The sequence below is a fragment of the Labrus mixtus genome, chromosome 1 (genome assembly GCF_963584025.1).
Source record: "Labrus mixtus chromosome 1, fLabMix1.1, whole genome shotgun sequence".
Classification (NCBI taxonomy): Eukaryota; Metazoa; Chordata; class Actinopteri; order Labriformes; family Labridae; genus Labrus; species Labrus mixtus.
Window position 1 is genome coordinate 30,480,194 of NC_083612.1, and position 17,086 is coordinate 30,497,279.

Genomic DNA, 17,086 nt, shown 5'->3' on the forward strand with positions numbered 1-17,086 from the left:
GGGGCCTATGGTTCCCCAGTCACTACCATTATGCTAATGGTGAACCCTCTCTGAACACACTTACACATACCCTATAGTACCACAAGACCCCATGGATGTAGGGTGGAATCCAAGTTACAGCCTCTTCTCTCACTCTAATGGGAGCTGAAGACAAATAGGGCTACTTTAATCAGGTCTGAGTCCAATGTGGCCCGTCTCGTCTGATGGGGGCTGAGTGGTGCATGGACCATGTTAAGGGTTCACTGCTCACTGATGAAACAGCTTCACTTCCAGGGCGAGTTCAGGCGGACCACACTCTTACTCAGTGTGGCAGGAGGAGCACATATGCCCTGTTTTGTTTGCCTTTAATGCTGCCCGTTTGGAGGAAACGTTTCGGCATTGTGTTGATATGGTATAGAGGGCAGCACATTTGGCGAAGTCCCACATATTCTCTTGCTGAGCTTTGACCCGACTTCAGTGAATATACTTTTTTCCTAAGGCATTTGACGAAAACAAAACTCATGGGAAATTATTTTAGCCAGTGTCCTTAATGATTCCTGAACCTGACCTTGTCAGGACAAGCTCATCCTCCATGTCTAGTCTTCAGGTCGGATCCCAAATCCACTGAAGAGGGCAAAAACTCAACTAAGTAGTTTCTGTATCACATATTGAATATGGTTGGGTTTGATTTTCTGAATGATTCGATTTAACAAAGATCACTATTTGAGAAGTCCATACAAACCAGAATCACTTGTGTCCCATCATGCAGGTACCAAAAGAAACAACCCAACCCCCACTACAAAAAACACATTTGCACCCCCCCATATACCCAATACTAAGCACAGAGACCTTACAAGCTGGGCCTTTTCAAACACTCATGCACATTTGCAGAATAGATAAAATCCCAGTTAAATAATTGATGCAAATCTGATGTATGTTGTGAATATTGTTCTGCTGAAGGGTCCGATCGCGTGCCACCGGCTGGCCTGCACCGGGCTCTCTTTCTCTCTCTTTTTCATACACGCACAAACCATAAGCACACCTCATTCCAAAATGCGACAGAGGCTGGTGTGCACTGAGGGAGGAAGTATAAATTATTCAATTGGAATATTATTGCAAAGGTCCATTCCCATCTGATTGTGATTCCCAGGGCAGATGTAGGAATCACAGGCCGTTGTATGAGGAACCTTAGAATTTTATTTAAGTTACTAATAGGTTCAGGACATTCAGTAAGTCTATTTTTTGTATTTAGTTTACTCTCATTCTGTGCATAGTCATTGTGATCCGCTAGTGGAAGTAAATATTAAATGACCCAGTTCAGTTCTCTCTCCATGTAAGTTCTTTTCAACATTGGCCGTTCTCTGATCTTTAGTACCAAGCATTATTTGAGACATGGGGAAGCAGATATACGAGCAGGCATGCAATACAAAAACACATAAACAAATACACAAACAAGCCCCGAGGACTAGTTCTCTGTCTAACCCATTCTGCTTTCTTCAATTCTTTCTTTCCCTCCCTTTTTATTTCCCTCTCAATAAGACGGTTTGGTGCCTCTGAGGAAAAGCCCTCATTTTAATTAGACCTGACCTGAGAATCACTTAACTGCTCCTCTCCGCTCATGCCTCCCCCCTCCTCTCCAAGGCCTCGCTCTGTTCCTCACATAGGTCCATTAACACCCTTCCCTCGGCACCCACAGGCTTCAACAGGGGGCAAACACTGGCGATGTCTTAAAGACGTTTTGAGGACATGCCAAGAAACATTAACCTACTCTACACACCTCCCTCGGACTCTTTCAGTTCGGCTTCTTTTCCTCTTTTTGTCGTCATCTCTTCAGTACCATTATCATCTTCAACCACTTTTTAGCCCCCTCTTTCCTTCCCCTTCACTCAGCTTAAAAATGTACTCAGCAGGTTGATTCCAAGTTCAGGCAATTTGGGATGGCTGTTCATTGGACAAATTTAAATATATGACTACAGAGTTGGTTTTGTCAGGGTGGGGCTGGGCTTTGCCAGGTAACTGGGGGATGATGAAATATGATCCAGGAAGTCCTGAATATCCTTACTTTAAAGGTATATCACACTCCAAAACTCCATAAAGTAGCTGGCAATCCAGTGATGGAGTCTGTTTGTACATTGCTTGCAATACCACAGAAATAATTATCTCATTACAATTACAAAAATAAAACTGTCCTTACCTAACCTAATCTTGCTGGATGATGAATGCTTAGTTTCAACAAAAGTTTAGCCAAGTTAAACTTCATTTTTTTAGAAAATTCAGGAAATCTGACACCTTCAAGATAAATTAGACGAGTGATAAAGTCTTTCAACTGGTCTGCAATGATTCAGTTAGCAAATGAATGATAGAAAGTTGATGAATTACAAAAGTATTTATCAGTAAATGATCAAGCAGCAGTGTCAGAAATGTACCACTTATCGAAGGTTTCTTTTATTGATTGTCTGTCCTTTGTGATAGTAAATAAAGAGTTGTATGGTTTTGGATTGGTTTAAGCCCTACACTAAATCCTCCTTTGGTTTAGAAGTCTTCAGAAGTAACACATATTTTCAGTTTATAGTTCTGACTTGGATGAAGCTGCGACCTGAACTATAAATCAGAAACTATGAATTAGGGCTGGGTATTTCCCACCACCCATCGATACGATGCGTATCACCATACAGAGGCCACAATACATATCGTGATATACACTGACTTTAGATCAGGCATGGGCAAACTACGGCCCGCGGGCCATATACGGCCCGTTGGGCTTTTTAATCCGGCCTGCAGAACTTGTCCAAATTATATTATTATTAAATACAATTTTATTATAATTAAACCTCGTTCGTTTTCCCCTGTAATGCCCGCGTTTCCCCAATAGATGGCGCACTTCAGAGTGTGGTGTATTATTCCCTTCTTCACTTTTTCACTTTGCCCTATGAACCCTTCTGTAAAAATGCGCGGATCAAAGAAAAGAAAAGTGGACAGTGAATGCAGAGTGTTTAATACGGAGTGGACAACTAAATATTTTTTCACTGAAGTCCGATCAAAGGCTGTATGCCTGATATGCCAAGAAACTGTTGCAGTTTTCAAAGAGTACAGTATCAGCCGTCACTTTGCTATGAAGCATGCTAACTACGCTAGCAAGCAGTCCACGCAAGAACGGGCGGCTGCGGCTCAGAGGTTGAAGGATAATTTACAGACTCAGCAACAGTTTTTTCACCAACAAACTGCGATTCAAGAGTCAACTACCAAGGCAAGTTTTTTTGCTGGCATTCAAATTAGCAAAGGCTAGCAAGCCTTTCTCCGAAGGCGAGTTTTTAAAAGAATGCGTGGTTGAGACAGCAGGTCTCTTGGGTCCAGAGAGCCAAGGCCAGTTTGAAAAAATCAGTTTATCACGGAGGACTGTGACTCGCCGTGTGGAACTGATTGACGAAGATATAGCCAGCGAATTAAACAAAAAGGCTGAGTCCTTTAAGTTATATTCACTAGCGCTGGATGAAAGTAATGACGTGAAAGACACTGCTCAGCTCCTCATTTTTATCCGAGGGATTAATGACAGTTTTGAGATAACGGAGGAGTTTTTGACCATGGAGTCCCTGAAAGGAAAAACGTGAGGAGAGGACTTGTATAACCAGGTGTCTGCTGTCATCGAGAGAATGAAGCTACCTTGGAGTAAACTTGCCAATGTCACAACGGATGGATCGCCAAATTGAACTGGAAAACACGTTGGGCTGCTGAAAAGAATCCAGGATAAAGTGAAAGAGGAAAACCCTGACCAGGATGTTATTTTCCTTCACTGCATCATCCATCAGGAATCTCTGTGTAAGTCTGTATTGCAGCTTAATCATGTCGTGAATCCAGTTGTAAAACGTGTTAACTTTATACGAGCAAGGGGACTTCAGCATCGTCACTTTATTATGTTCCTGGAGGAAACTGATGCGGATCATCAGGACTTACTGTACCACTCTCGTGTCCGCTGGTTAAGTTTGGGCAAAGTGTTTCAACGAGTGTGGGAGATCAGCGCATTTTTGGAGTTAATGGGGAAATCCGACAAATTTCCTGAGCTAAGCGACAAGAACTGGCTTTCTCCAGACTTTAATGCACTGGCAAAAAAGGGAGATCAACAACACTGTTCCCACTGAAACTGAACGTGAGTTTCTCTACTGTGTTTATTAAAATTTAAATTAATTAAATGAATGCATTTGGAAATCAATTTGTACAATGAGCCTTGCATATTCATGCTTTGCTACCTGTTAAAGGCCAAATCCTTTCATATAATGGCTTTTACATGTCATTTATATTAGTTCACACAAACACTCCATCCATCTGTTCCTGGCCCGGCCCCTCTGTCAAATTTTAGAACCCATTGTGGCCTGCGAGTCAAAAAGTTTGCCCACCCCTGCTTTAGATAATGACCATGTCCTAGAATTCATTACAACAGCTGTTCTTTATTGTTGAGAATACCAGAAGAGGCATAAGGATCCTACAACTTAAAACACTTCGACTCAGGTCCTCAGAGATCCTAGAAATACATTAAAATATTTTAATCTGCATCACAAGGCAATCTTTAAAAACTGTCATCACAGCTTTGAAGCCATATCCATTCTGTAACATCTGCATCGATAGATGTATTTGCAAGGAGAACATGACGATATATTGCCATGTTGATTTTTTGCGCACAGCCCCACTATGAACTGCAATAACTCCGGTGTTAACCATTTTTGCATTAGTCTAATTAGAAACAATGATGCTGGCCTGAGGAGTTTAATCATTTGTCATCCTGCTTTCTCCTGAATCAGGCATTACTTACTTTCTCCAATGTGGAGTTTGAAATAACATAACAAAAAAAACATTAACATAAAACTTCAAGTTCTCAAACTAGAGTTTCCCTTACAGCCAACATCTGAGTACAGACTACAAAGCCGTCCTGGTGACAGGGCTCATCAGTGCAACAGACACCTCCAAACAACCTCTCTAAGAGGAGACTAATTTGACACAAATCCCCGTCTTATACTGTATTCGACCCGCTGACCTGCCTGTGGCACCCCTGTACCCCACAGGCACATTGCGTGTCAGTTTAAAGGGTCAAACAAAGGTAAGCAGAATGTAATTGCGTACCATCTGCATTCTTCAGAGCTTCAACCTCAAAGCATCTTGCATTTTTGAAACTGGTGACAGAAGCCTGTGTCGCTAAAGTGAGAGAGAAATAGTCACACACGCAGCATGTAACATATGTGTATGCATGAGTTTCTGGTTAAGAACGCTCTTGTGCTGCTGCATGAATGTCAATATGTCTTTGCGTGGGAGTGCACAGTGTTTGTGTGTGTGCGTCTATGAGTATGTGTTAATCTTGTCTAAACACCTAACACTCCCCTACCTGCTCAGACAGGGCCATGGGTTAATTCTGGCTTCAGGCGTAATGGCTAATAACCGCTCATCAACCGTAGCTTGAACTCTCCGAGATGTCAACTGTTACCGTGGCAACCTTATCACGGAACCAACAGAACCTTGATGATGGTGCTGAGGGAGGGGGTTGAGAATTAATGTACTACAATCTCCAATTAAGAAAAATCTAATTATCATAAACAACTGAACTCTGCGCGCTGACAAACAAATGCTCTTCCGCGTTCCTGAGGTGCTCGGCGATGCTAGCGTGAGTCAAACAACAGTTAAGAAATATCACCAGCGTGACGGTTGGGATGACGTGTAGCAGCTTGACCCAACTGGTGAGGAGTTAGCGCTGTCAATCACCTGTCACTCACCACCGCCACAACACAAATTAATCCAGATAGATGACACGCAGTGCGTGGCAAGATACGCTGTATATTATATACGGAAAAGGAGTCAAAAGTTTAAATAAGAGCATGACAGCAAATGTTCTATTACTACCATGATACCGAGCACTATTACTCAGTAAGAGAATGCTGTGTTATGTGGCCTCGGGCAGAGGAGTCCTGTAGCTTGAGTAAATGAGGTGATTAGCAGGGATGGTGTGAGCTGTCACACTTCAGACACAGCTCTTAGAATCCAATCACCATCTCATGTGTCAATCAGCGGCCCACCGAGGCAGTCGGCCAACAGGTCAAACACAGTATGCAATGAGCCATGTAGTAAGAGCACAACGGTAGTCATGCAAATATTCACGTATATATAAATATGACAAGGGATACAGAGCCCACCTGTACTCACACACTTATGACATCTAAGGTGTTGTGCAAATTAATAACAGCCAATCAAAGTGCCAGAGAACACAACACAGGAACGTAACTCAGTATCACATGACTAATCCGTGTTTTGATTGATTTGATGCATGACTGGTGATATGATACAATGTTCTCTGGGAAATTCCCTGACACATACAAATGTGTCATGACAAAGAACTGTGATTGATGTTTCACATTATGTACTCTCTTATCTGAGCAATCGAGCCATTTTGACGCTATCTTTATTTTAATGGTATGTGTATGAGGGCACAGCAAGGGTGTCGTTGCCATACAACAACAAAAAACACATGAATAAAGCTCCTTAAATAAGGAAAGCAGACAAAGCTTGGTCTTTACAATGTACTGCTGGGATATATGACACGGTAACCAGGCCTCACAGAGCTACAGAGATGCTGTAGGCCTCGGCCCCCTGGCCTGACCAATACAGAAGCCTAATTAAAAGACCACTGAGGATAACCACCTTGACTTTTACGGACCTAATAAATCTATACTAGAGTAGCCCACTCGGGGGGTCAGAAGAAGGAGGGGGAGTGGGTGAATGCAGACAGGAGAAAGGGGTTAGAAGGATGGTGTAGGCTGGCAGAAAATAAGAAAGGGGTGACCGTAGGATGCAGGGAGAGGGGTTTGAGGGAATGGGGGCATTCCTCTCCTCCCCCTCACCTCCTGCCTGAAACAATAGGTCTCACTAAGAGCCAGGGACCAGAGGGTGTGATAAGGTAATGATAATGTAATGAGGACCAATCATGAGCCTGAGCTAAGAGGAGGGCCCCTTAATTTGTGTCTAGAGTGGTAGTTCAGTGACAGATTGATTGCTCTGAGTGAGAGTCATGATGTGACACATGCAAAATGGATTTGTCTGTGACAGGAAGAGAAAGAGAGCGAGGAAGAGAAATCATACGTCAACATGAAGGAAGCAACGGAACAGGCTCATTTGAGTCCTGTGCTGTTTGTACTTCATACACACAATTCAACCTTGAAATAGTTAAGTTGATGATAATACAATTAAACTGTGATGCAAAAAGAAATTAATTCTTAATTACCCTTCATAGGAGAAAGCATTTCCACCATCTAACGTAAGTATAATGTGTCTCAGAGAATGAGTCCCAGGCTCACTCACTTTTAGAGGCACCTAGCACCTTTACTAACACGCTTTTGCATCAAGGAGTGACACAAGTTGATCTATGGTTAAGGCTGGTATTAGTTATTTGTGCACAAATAGAGTTAAGGGGGAATGAATGCTTCCAAAATAGTGTTTAAACTGCACTTGGATTGAGGGGCTGCTTTGTTGGTATAGCACATTACTTGCAATGTCAAGTGCCCAGAATGAGGGGAAACAAGAATACGCATGCCCAAAGCCTTTGGCACTGAAAGCACATGGCACAAATATCATGCCATGTGGGACTGATTGCCTGTTGCCCCACTGTTCTTTGATTGGTTATTTGCCAAATACTGTTGTCGTCATTTGTTAGTTGTTGGCAGAACTTTATATTTCAAACAAAGAATGAATCTGAAACATTGCCTTCTGAAGAAAACCTAAAGACTTAACGCCTTGGCGCCCATCATCTGTGATATGTGTTGTTTCCTGTTTAACTAAAAGTGTTTAGACTACTACCTCGTTATAGGAGGTGCTTTGTTGCTGATGTTGAGTGTTAGTGAGAGCAAAGAACCAGGTCATGAAGAACACTTTAATGCATCTTTCCAAGCATCTTTAGCTACTGATATTGCACACAAACCACCAATTTAATTTCAACACATGTGATACATTGGATTATAACTTGTATTTAGTCAGGAAAAAGTACAATGTTGCTTCACTGCCCGGACAAGTCTCCGGACTTTGAGTGAACCTCAAAACATTATGGTGCATATTTGGACTTTCTGAGGGGTCTATGACCTACATGACTTCACCACTTTTGTCTCTGGGTCTAGAAATTAAGCTGTAGCCCTGGCAGAGGGCAGCACAAAGATACATTCCAAAGCCATCACTTGGTTAATTCAGTTTTAAGAGTAGAGCTGTTCACACAGTTCATGAGAAGCGTACAGGACTATTTTGATTTAAGGAATACATAAGCAGCAAGCTAAATGGGATGTGGCCACTATCCGAGAGGCATAGAGACTTTCAAACAGTTAGAAGACTTCTACATCCTACTGTAGAGCTTTTGAAAGTCCGCTCTGTGTTCAAGTCAGGGGTGGTTGTTCTGTTTGATATTCTATTAAAACAGGTGATAATGTGACTGGGTTTAGCAGTGGTATGTTCAGTTCACTGTAATTTTATCAGTATTAAACATAGGGCAGGGCCATAAATCAATTTTATCGATTAATTGGGTTTGTGGAAAACAGAGACGTTCTCTTTAACTTACTCCGCCACTCCCCATGGGCTCCCGAACTTTACATCCTCCCCCCTCATTTACTTCCTGAAGAATGGCTGGTTGGCTCCAGATATGTGCTTCCCAGCCACAAGTTTTTTGCTAAAGTTGCTATGCCTCATCAGTTATTTTGCTGTACCCTGAAACTGCATAATGCAGGTTTACAGTTTGCACTTTAACCCCTAAAGAGAAATTGAGGTTACTTTATTGATCCTCGAAGGGAAATTCAATTTGCATTTGTAAAATTGTATTAATAAAATAAAAGCAAATTTGTTTCAATTATTTTTATGTCATTTAGAAGGAGAAAATCGATTAAAATCATAAATTGAGTTTGGTGTGAAATGATTAGCGATTTAATTTTTTAGGCCATATCGCTCAGCCGTAATTAGACGGGCCATTTAAATGTTGACATTTAAATGACATTTAATGGCCCATTTAAACTGGGATGGGAAATAATGAACACAGCATTAATTCTGAAAAAGGTATACTTGCAAGAGTGAAAATATTTACTATTTGTGCAAAAACATGAAGCATTATGTCAAAATTATTCAACTTAGAATTTTCTGGGCCTGCATATGTCCAAAGTGTAAATATATTTACAGTATATGCCACTGACCCTACCGTCATCCAAACTGACTTTAAGGCTAAGCTGTATAGAGTAAAGCTGCTGCTGTGTACTGCTTCTTTTTCTCAACAGGTCATGACAGGTGCTAGTTTAGGATTAAATAAACAGCGACCTACCAAACAAAGGCAGCATCACCTGTACTTAGCTTGTTCCCCATGACAGCTGAAGAGCTTAAATGTATTTGATAGTGTAGTTGCCTCATTTTGTCTGCTATGGATGGATGGGGACCATCAGTCATTTTCTTCATCTGTTGCCTCTCAACATCGAACTTGACTAAGTGTGACAACAGCAGTGTATAATCAATGATTTCATCTTTGATTTTAACACCCGATAACGGACAAAAGTAGAAAAGGAAACACAGGCTGACAGAGCTTGACTAACATGAAATACTATCTAGCTATCTATCTATCTATCGATTAGTTTTTAATATAAGCATTGCTAAGAAGAGGAATGATTGTTTTTAATTAAACAATTGCCTTGTATATTAATTCATCTCTATGTTCAGTTTTAAGATACCAGATTAACCTTATTACTGGAATAGAACAGGGGCAACCAAGACTCAACAAAGAAGTCAAAGTGAAAGACAGCATTAATAATAAAACAAAAGGCTTAAAGCACTGAACACTAAGTGTTGTTTATCCTGAGTAAGCTAGACAACATACCTCAATAGTGAACTGCTTTCTCTTGAGCTTAAAGGCCAGGTCCTTATGGTCGGGGAGTTTACTCGCCAGACAGTTCAGGTGAGGTATTTGTCGTACGTAAAGAAGGCCTGAGAAAAAAAGAGAGAGCAGATCAAAAATGAATGGGCTGAACAGTGAAGACAAATGTCCAAAAAAAAGACTTCTGATAAAGTGTAAAAACTTTCTACAATAGGACGCCTGATAGATGATCAAGTCTTCAGGGCCAAAATGTCAGAATCGTATTCGTGTTATCGTCCATTTGAAACCCTCTGTGATGAAGGAGGCCAATGTTCTCACATAAAAATCTACAAATGTTGCTTTTAAAGCTAGATCACATGTTGATTGTTTATGCATTTGAAGTAGACTTTGCAAATTAATGTGAGTGAAAGGAATAAAGTTACAGGCATTCAAACTTCTATATTTGAAACAAGCAGTAAAGTAACCCTAAACTTGGATGAAAAAACAGAAACATGGCGGTTGAACTTAGTTTTAAAGGTATATGGAAACTACCAAAGAAATGACATGTGAGCATTATTATTAACATATTCTGTATCTGCCTTCCGACTTTCCCCTTTCTCCCTACAGGCTGGAGCACGTGCGTACTGTAAAGGAAATTTGCCAATTAAAGGACACATTAGAGAATGAGCAAACATACGAGCAAAGGGATTCCTGTAGGAGAAGCGAGGATGCCTAAGAGTATTCAGAAGTTACTCTCTCATTTCCTGTCGCCACGAACTTCCATTTTCATCAAACTGGAAAAGTACGGTAGAAGTGGGCTGGTATAAATGAGTGTGAGAGAGAAAATAAGAGATGGAGGGAGTACTGGAGAAGAGGGAGACAGACAGAGAAAGTGGGGGATGGTGGGTTCTCTCCTCTGTGCACTTGGGTGATTTCCCCTCGCCTGATTTGCAGTGACAGGCTTCCCAGCATGCTTTGAGCAGCCCTGAACTGCTGCCGCAAACACGCACGCACGCGCAGCCGCACGCACTCTCACACTTGTACCAGATGCGTTTGCACTCATGAACACACATCAAAACAATCATGCACATAAATGTATTTCATAATCTGGCCAGAATTTCTCTGGCTGGTTCGACAGAAGGCAAATATATTCTTGAACGAGAAATTCAAATAATATTAATTGCAAATTTCAAAAAGAACATTTTTGAAAGACAAAACTATATATATATATATATATATATATATATATATATATACATATATAAAGATGCAATTCAACACTCATATGTTTACTAGGCCAACGTACTTCCTGGTATTACATTGCTGAAATATGTGACACGTATGGGATGTGTAATATAAATAAAACATGGTGTTGGATGAAACCAAAATCTGCCATTGAATGTATTTACTCCTTACCACGTCATCTGTCACAACCAGGACTATGTAACTCGAACAGGGGGGAAATGAGAGGAAAAGCACAAGAGTGAGTGGGAGTGTTCGAGAGGCATGGCTAAAAATACACCACTCGCTTAAACTGACCTTTATGCGGGAAGAGTGTGATAGAGTGATAGAAAAGAGAGAAGCAAACAAGAGAAAGAGGGAATGGGAACAGAAAAGTGATGGGGGGGAGAGGTAGAGGAAGAGCAGGGACAAACTATGCAGCCCCCTTCCTCCCCCTCCTCCTTTCTTCGTTTCTGTCTCTCCGATCGTCCCTTACCGGTGTCCTCTTCCACTACTGAAAGCCTTGCCCTCCATTTATTAGCAGAGCATGCTGGCCATGGAGACATTGAGCGAGGGATAGAGAGATGGAGGCAGAGGGGAAGAGAGAGTGATGGTGAGAATATCGATTCCCCTGTGTTGGTCTGCTCTGCTCCAGAGCCTCAGGGGTATGGGACTTGGGATGGAGAGGGGGCGAGGCGAGAGGGAGAGAGGAGAGAGGCTCTGCTGGAGGGGGGGGAGGCAGGGATGGAGGCGGGTGAGGTTGCGAGGGAGAGGGGGTACAGCGTGGCAGCTGAATCCCCCCCGGCCTGTCTACTGAGGAGCACGTCTGATTGAGCAGCAGCACACTAACGCGCACTGACAGCCTGGCCTGCAAGGGGGCTGCCCTGCCTCCATCCACAGCCCAGCCCCAGCCTTAATGCACTGCCTGTGTGTGAGTGTGTGTGTGTGTGTGTGTGTGTGTGTGTGTGTGTGTGTGTGTGTGTGTGTGTGTGTGTGTGTGTGTGTGTGTGTGTGTTTGTTGGAATAGAGACAGAAAGATAAGTGAGTGTGTGTGTTCTTACCATGGTAATCTTTGTAGAGTGGGTTGGTCTCTCTCTCAGAGCCTTTGAATGATTCCAGGGCGATGGCATTGTCACATAGCCTGGTTATGCTGCCCATTAGAGCTCTGTCCTGTAGGGCCGAGCGAGGGAGAGAGAGCGAGGGGGAGAGAGAGAGAGGGAGAGAAACATGAGCAGGTAATTAAAAGCCTCCTGACGGGCCATCAGTGTTGCAATTAATTTAGGTCATCATTTCCTGTGGCCAGGTCATTTGTGCCCCTGGCTTAGGTGAGGGTGATGAGGTGTAGAGGGGAAAGAGGGCTGTGGGAGGTTACACAGGTGATGTCAGGGGCAGCAAAATGGACACACAACTCACAAAATTGACACGAGAACAGTCAGTAGCACACTCTGATATTATTTGACTCTTTCAAACTATTTTCTTCGGAAAAACAACAACAAAGTTGGTGTTCACTCAAACCTGCACACAGCAGGGGAGGACAGATAGGAAGTAGGAGACATAAGCAACGGCTTGATGAAGAGAGCTCCCCCTACTGGCTCGGCCAGTGAGCTGACAAAAGAGAGGATGAATCAGGGGTGAATACAGTAGATTGAAAGAATGAAGGAGAAACAAAAAGTGTGGATACAGAGGGTAAAGGGATAGAAAAGAAGGTGGGAGAGAGAGAGGGACACTGGGATGGAGGGAAAGAGGGAGTTCTGCATTATTAATCCCTTTGCCTCCTGAATCATTCACATCCTCCTCTCTGTGTTGGCTGCCACCGCCTAATGCAGTTTTCATGCCTTCATGTCTTTTCCCCACTCTTTCTTCTTCCTTTTCATTTTTGTCCTACTTTTAAAGTATGCATATCCCACCAGTCAGGGCCACCGGCACTTTCAGGGTATCTGAGGTCACGCTAATGCAGCAATTAAAGCAGTGTAAGAGTTTGGATACAACAAATTATTCAAAACACTGATGGCACGATATGGCCAATAGCGTCCGTGCCAGTGAGAGGGTCAGCTAAAACTTTATCTGTGACGGCACTGTGTAGGCCATCATAACTTTCTGAGCTTATTTAAATACAAAGACGAGGCTCCTTGCAAAAAAAACCTCAGAAGTTTATGAGTGGGAGGAACTCAAGGTTTCCACACGGAGTTGCTCAGTGTAGGGGCAAAACGACAACAGTAAGAAAAGCACACTGCTGCACAGCTCCCACGTTCAAGGAGGTGATCAGGGAAACGCTCACCTCAACTGTACATCTTGTGAGAAATCTTCTTAATAATTGATACAGAGCTTAAACAAAGAGTCACTTCAGCTTGCCAACAAAAGTCCATGCCGCCTCAATTAGCTCAGATTGCATCACCAAATGTGGGGTCACAGTGACAGCCAAGAGTTTATCTTATAAGTCTCTTCCCATCTTTGCTGCTGTAACAATGTAAATTTCCCCATTGTGGGATAAATAAAGGATTATCTTATCTTATAATTGAACTGGAGCCTCTTAATACTAGAAGTTACTAAAGGGCCCTAATTTGGCTGTTTGGCTCAAATATTTTTTTTCTTTGGGCTGTATGGCTCAGTGCTGTTTGAGAATACACATCGTCAGAGCAAAATCTGCCCAAATTCAAAACATAACTCAGAAAGGCAGAGAGGATTTTTACATCTGTCTAATGTCTTGGAAGAGTAGATCGTGTATATAAGACTAAATAAAAGCACATCACTTCTAAAGCCGGAAAACAGTTTCCCAAAAAATACGTGATCATCTAAAAAAAAACAAAAAAAAAACCACACAAGCCAAGTTCCATTATTAAAGAAAAATCTATTGGATATGACAGTTGTAGTCACTATGATGATTTTACTGTTACATGGTTGAAAACAATTCAAATGATTAAAAGACGGACAAATAGAAATCTATTGTTGGGAATCTATCACCAGTTAAAATAAATAACAGCAGCTGAGCAGGACAAACATTTAGACTCGTTTTCAGGAAAGGAATCAAAACAACAATCCAGCAAACAAAAAGCTTTTCGGTCTGTTATTTCACAAATAAAGACATCTGTTAAGCTGTTTGACTGAATCATTACAGTGGTCATTTTAGGGCAAAATCAGAATCACAATAAAAAAACTGTTGTTTTTCTCCTAAGATTTAAAAATAAGAATATTTGCTGATTTTATATGTTGACTGTGATGGTAAATATCCCTGGCCTATTGATATTTGGAGGCATTTGACATTTTTAAACCAAGAAGTTCTTTGCTCAATATAAATAAAAAAAGAAGAAGATTTGAGACAATGTAAACTGTTCTAGCTGTAGTCCAAAAACTAAATGATTGAGGTTCACCAACATTTAGCCAAGCATTGAGGGTGTAGGGTTGGTGGCTTATCATAAAGAACCTGTTTGGGGGGGGGGGGGGGGGGGTTGGTAGCCCCACAGCAATCATAGATATTTCTAACCAGTCCAAGCCCTGAGTCTAAATATTTGCACTGGACGAGGAACCACTTAGTCTGAGCAGCAGGTGAGGTGTATTTTGATGTATTTGTGGGAGCAGTGTAATTTGTATTTGTGTGTGTTTACTTATGGGGATGCAGGAGGTATTATGATGGAGGAGGGCCGAACCAGGACAAGCCTAATTAATGTTTCAGATGGACTGTTGCTCTGGGCTGCTGTAAGGAGGCTTTCAGTGAGTTGCTCAACTTCCCAAGCTGCTCAATTATGGATGGGGAGTCCAATGCTTTCTCGGACAGCTAGCTAGCTGCTCGTCTAGACGGTCTTCCGAAGGCTACGTTCACTAACATTAACTAAACTAATTAGCTAAGCAAATGCAATGGCAGTGGGAAAGGAAAGCTAAATTCTTAAAATACCAGAAACTCTGTGATCATTAACTTAAAATGAGCATGATTGCCTAGATGTCCATGGCTGATCTATTTTAATATTTTCTTACTACAACTTCAACTGATTTTAAATGAATGGTGAGGTCATTTCGGGGATGGCCTTAACCGCCTCTCATTACCTCAATGTTGGCTTAGTCACCAAACACCTGACTCAGTCCCAAATTTCCCCCCTCTCCTCTTCTTCCCCCTGCTCATTCACTTCACTCCCCAGGGTGGAGAAGGGGGAGGGGACAGATTAAGGGTTTGGGGGCCAGGCCAGAGAGGGACATGGGGACCGCTCCCACCACAGCTGACATCTGCTAGTTAGCCATTCTACCTTTTTTGACAACGCCAATGCCGCTGTGCACTGAGCGCATAGGCTTGAAGCCAGAGCATGTTGTGACAACACAGCTGTTCTGAAAGTTAAGCATCGACCTACAGCTTTGTGTAAGGGTTCATGGATAATGCAGCTTACATGCACTTGAAATCGAAGACTATAAGAAAGCAGGGCGTTTCAAGTGTAGGTGTATGAACATTTTAGAAGAAAGTCTCGAATGGCTTTCTGGTCAGTGTGCTTCTATAGTCGTCTGTCTGGGGGAGTGGGGGGGAGGGGGGGTTGTGGTTTGCCATATGCCTCAGCAGATGACTCTACCTTCACACTGAGAAGCCAGACTGTACACAGACGCATGCACGCGGACTCAAACCCCCCAAACACACACTTACGCTCGCCCACAAAAACAGCTAGTGAGACACACACAGACACACACAACTACAAAGAGGGATATTTGTAAGAGAATAAAATGCAAACACACGCACACTCTCATTGTGTACAGCTTCAAGTAATTAAAAGCCCAAACAAACAAATAGATTTAGAGGCCTCTGAATGAAGTGTGCACTCAACTGGGTCTGTTTGGGGAGTGATGCGTGGAGGAAGAGGCCCCTCGCAGGCCTGAGTCATACCAGGGTGAACCACGGGGTCAAGAGGAGGCCCTGCTACAAAAGGGTTCAAACTTTGTCCCCCCTTATTGAACAAGACAAAGCAGGAGTGCATGGGCCAAACATCAACACAAGCACAAAAAATCCTAACTGTCCATAACGTGTTAATTGAAGTCAATTCAAGTTTAGCGGATAATTTATCCCACCGACAAAAAAATGAAGGTAAGTGGTTTAGGATCCAACAAGGAAGCAAAGACCCTTAAGAGAAGAAGAGAATAAAGCAGAGTCCTCTACAGGTATTCTTTTAAAATGTTCAATATCAAGGTATCAGGTCAGTTACAAATATTTCAGAAACTAGTAACCTGTTCATAACGTATTTAACAAATTCAAAAAGCATATGGACATATCTGTTATGTCTCATATGAATTCTTAAATTGTGTTTCCACCAAGCAGTCTGTAGTAAGATTTTCCATTAGCATGTGAACCTCAGGCTTGTTTTCAGTACAAAGAAGGTGGCTCACTTTTTTCCGGGTTGGATCACCATGGCACCTTATGAAGCGGCCCTAACCTGCTCTGGAGAAGGTTACACTCGGCTTAAGAGGTTCACCTGTACAAAACACAGCCTACTAACCAATCAGACACTTGATCACAGAGGTCTGTGAGTTGATCAAGAAATGAGAGGAGGGAGAGAGATACTGACAATAATTGTCTGTCTTGTATAATCTTTAATGTGAATTATATTCATGAAGGAAGATCATTGTACTTTAATATAATCATTCTACAGAAGAGATTGATCAAATCACTGAAACCTTCTTGTGTTACTTATGAGATATGTCCATTTCCATTTATTATTGATTTCAAACATTTTAAAAATTTAAAAAATAAAATATACAGACAAAAAAAGCAAATAACAATAAGCATACTCTCGTTTGTAATGTCTTGTTTTTAAACTAGTCCCTGTTTGAAAAGGGTGTAGGGTAAAGTGAAATAACCGTATCTAGTCCTTCCCCATTTTCATTTAATTTTAATAAATTATTTCAAAGCCTAAGCTTTCAAAATAAAATCCGAGAGAAGTTACCCAGCTAAGCAACAAAAAGCATATAACACACACCAATCATTAGACAGTACAGACTTACATCTGATATTGCTCCATTATACTCATTGATTCCTCAGGTTCTTTTTCTGATTCATATGTTATTTGTGAAAAT

The 17,086-nt window shown here is 41.9% G+C and overlaps 1 protein-coding gene across 2 annotated transcripts in view; it reads right to left on the reverse strand.

Moving 5' to 3' along the window:
- Positions 1 to 17,086, reverse strand: part of elp4 (elongator acetyltransferase complex subunit 4) — a 61,626-nt gene that overhangs the window by 24,715 nt on the left and 19,825 nt on the right. For both annotated transcript variants that reach the window (XM_061041838.1, XM_061041832.1), the window contains exons 8-9: positions 12,106 to 12,214; positions 9,848 to 9,954 (exon numbers count right to left, since the gene is read on the reverse strand). In XM_061041838.1, coding sequence (XP_060897821.1) covers positions 9,848 to 9,954; positions 12,106 to 12,214 — 216 coding nt within the window. The remainder of the gene's footprint in view (positions 1 to 9,847; positions 9,955 to 12,105; positions 12,215 to 17,086) is intronic.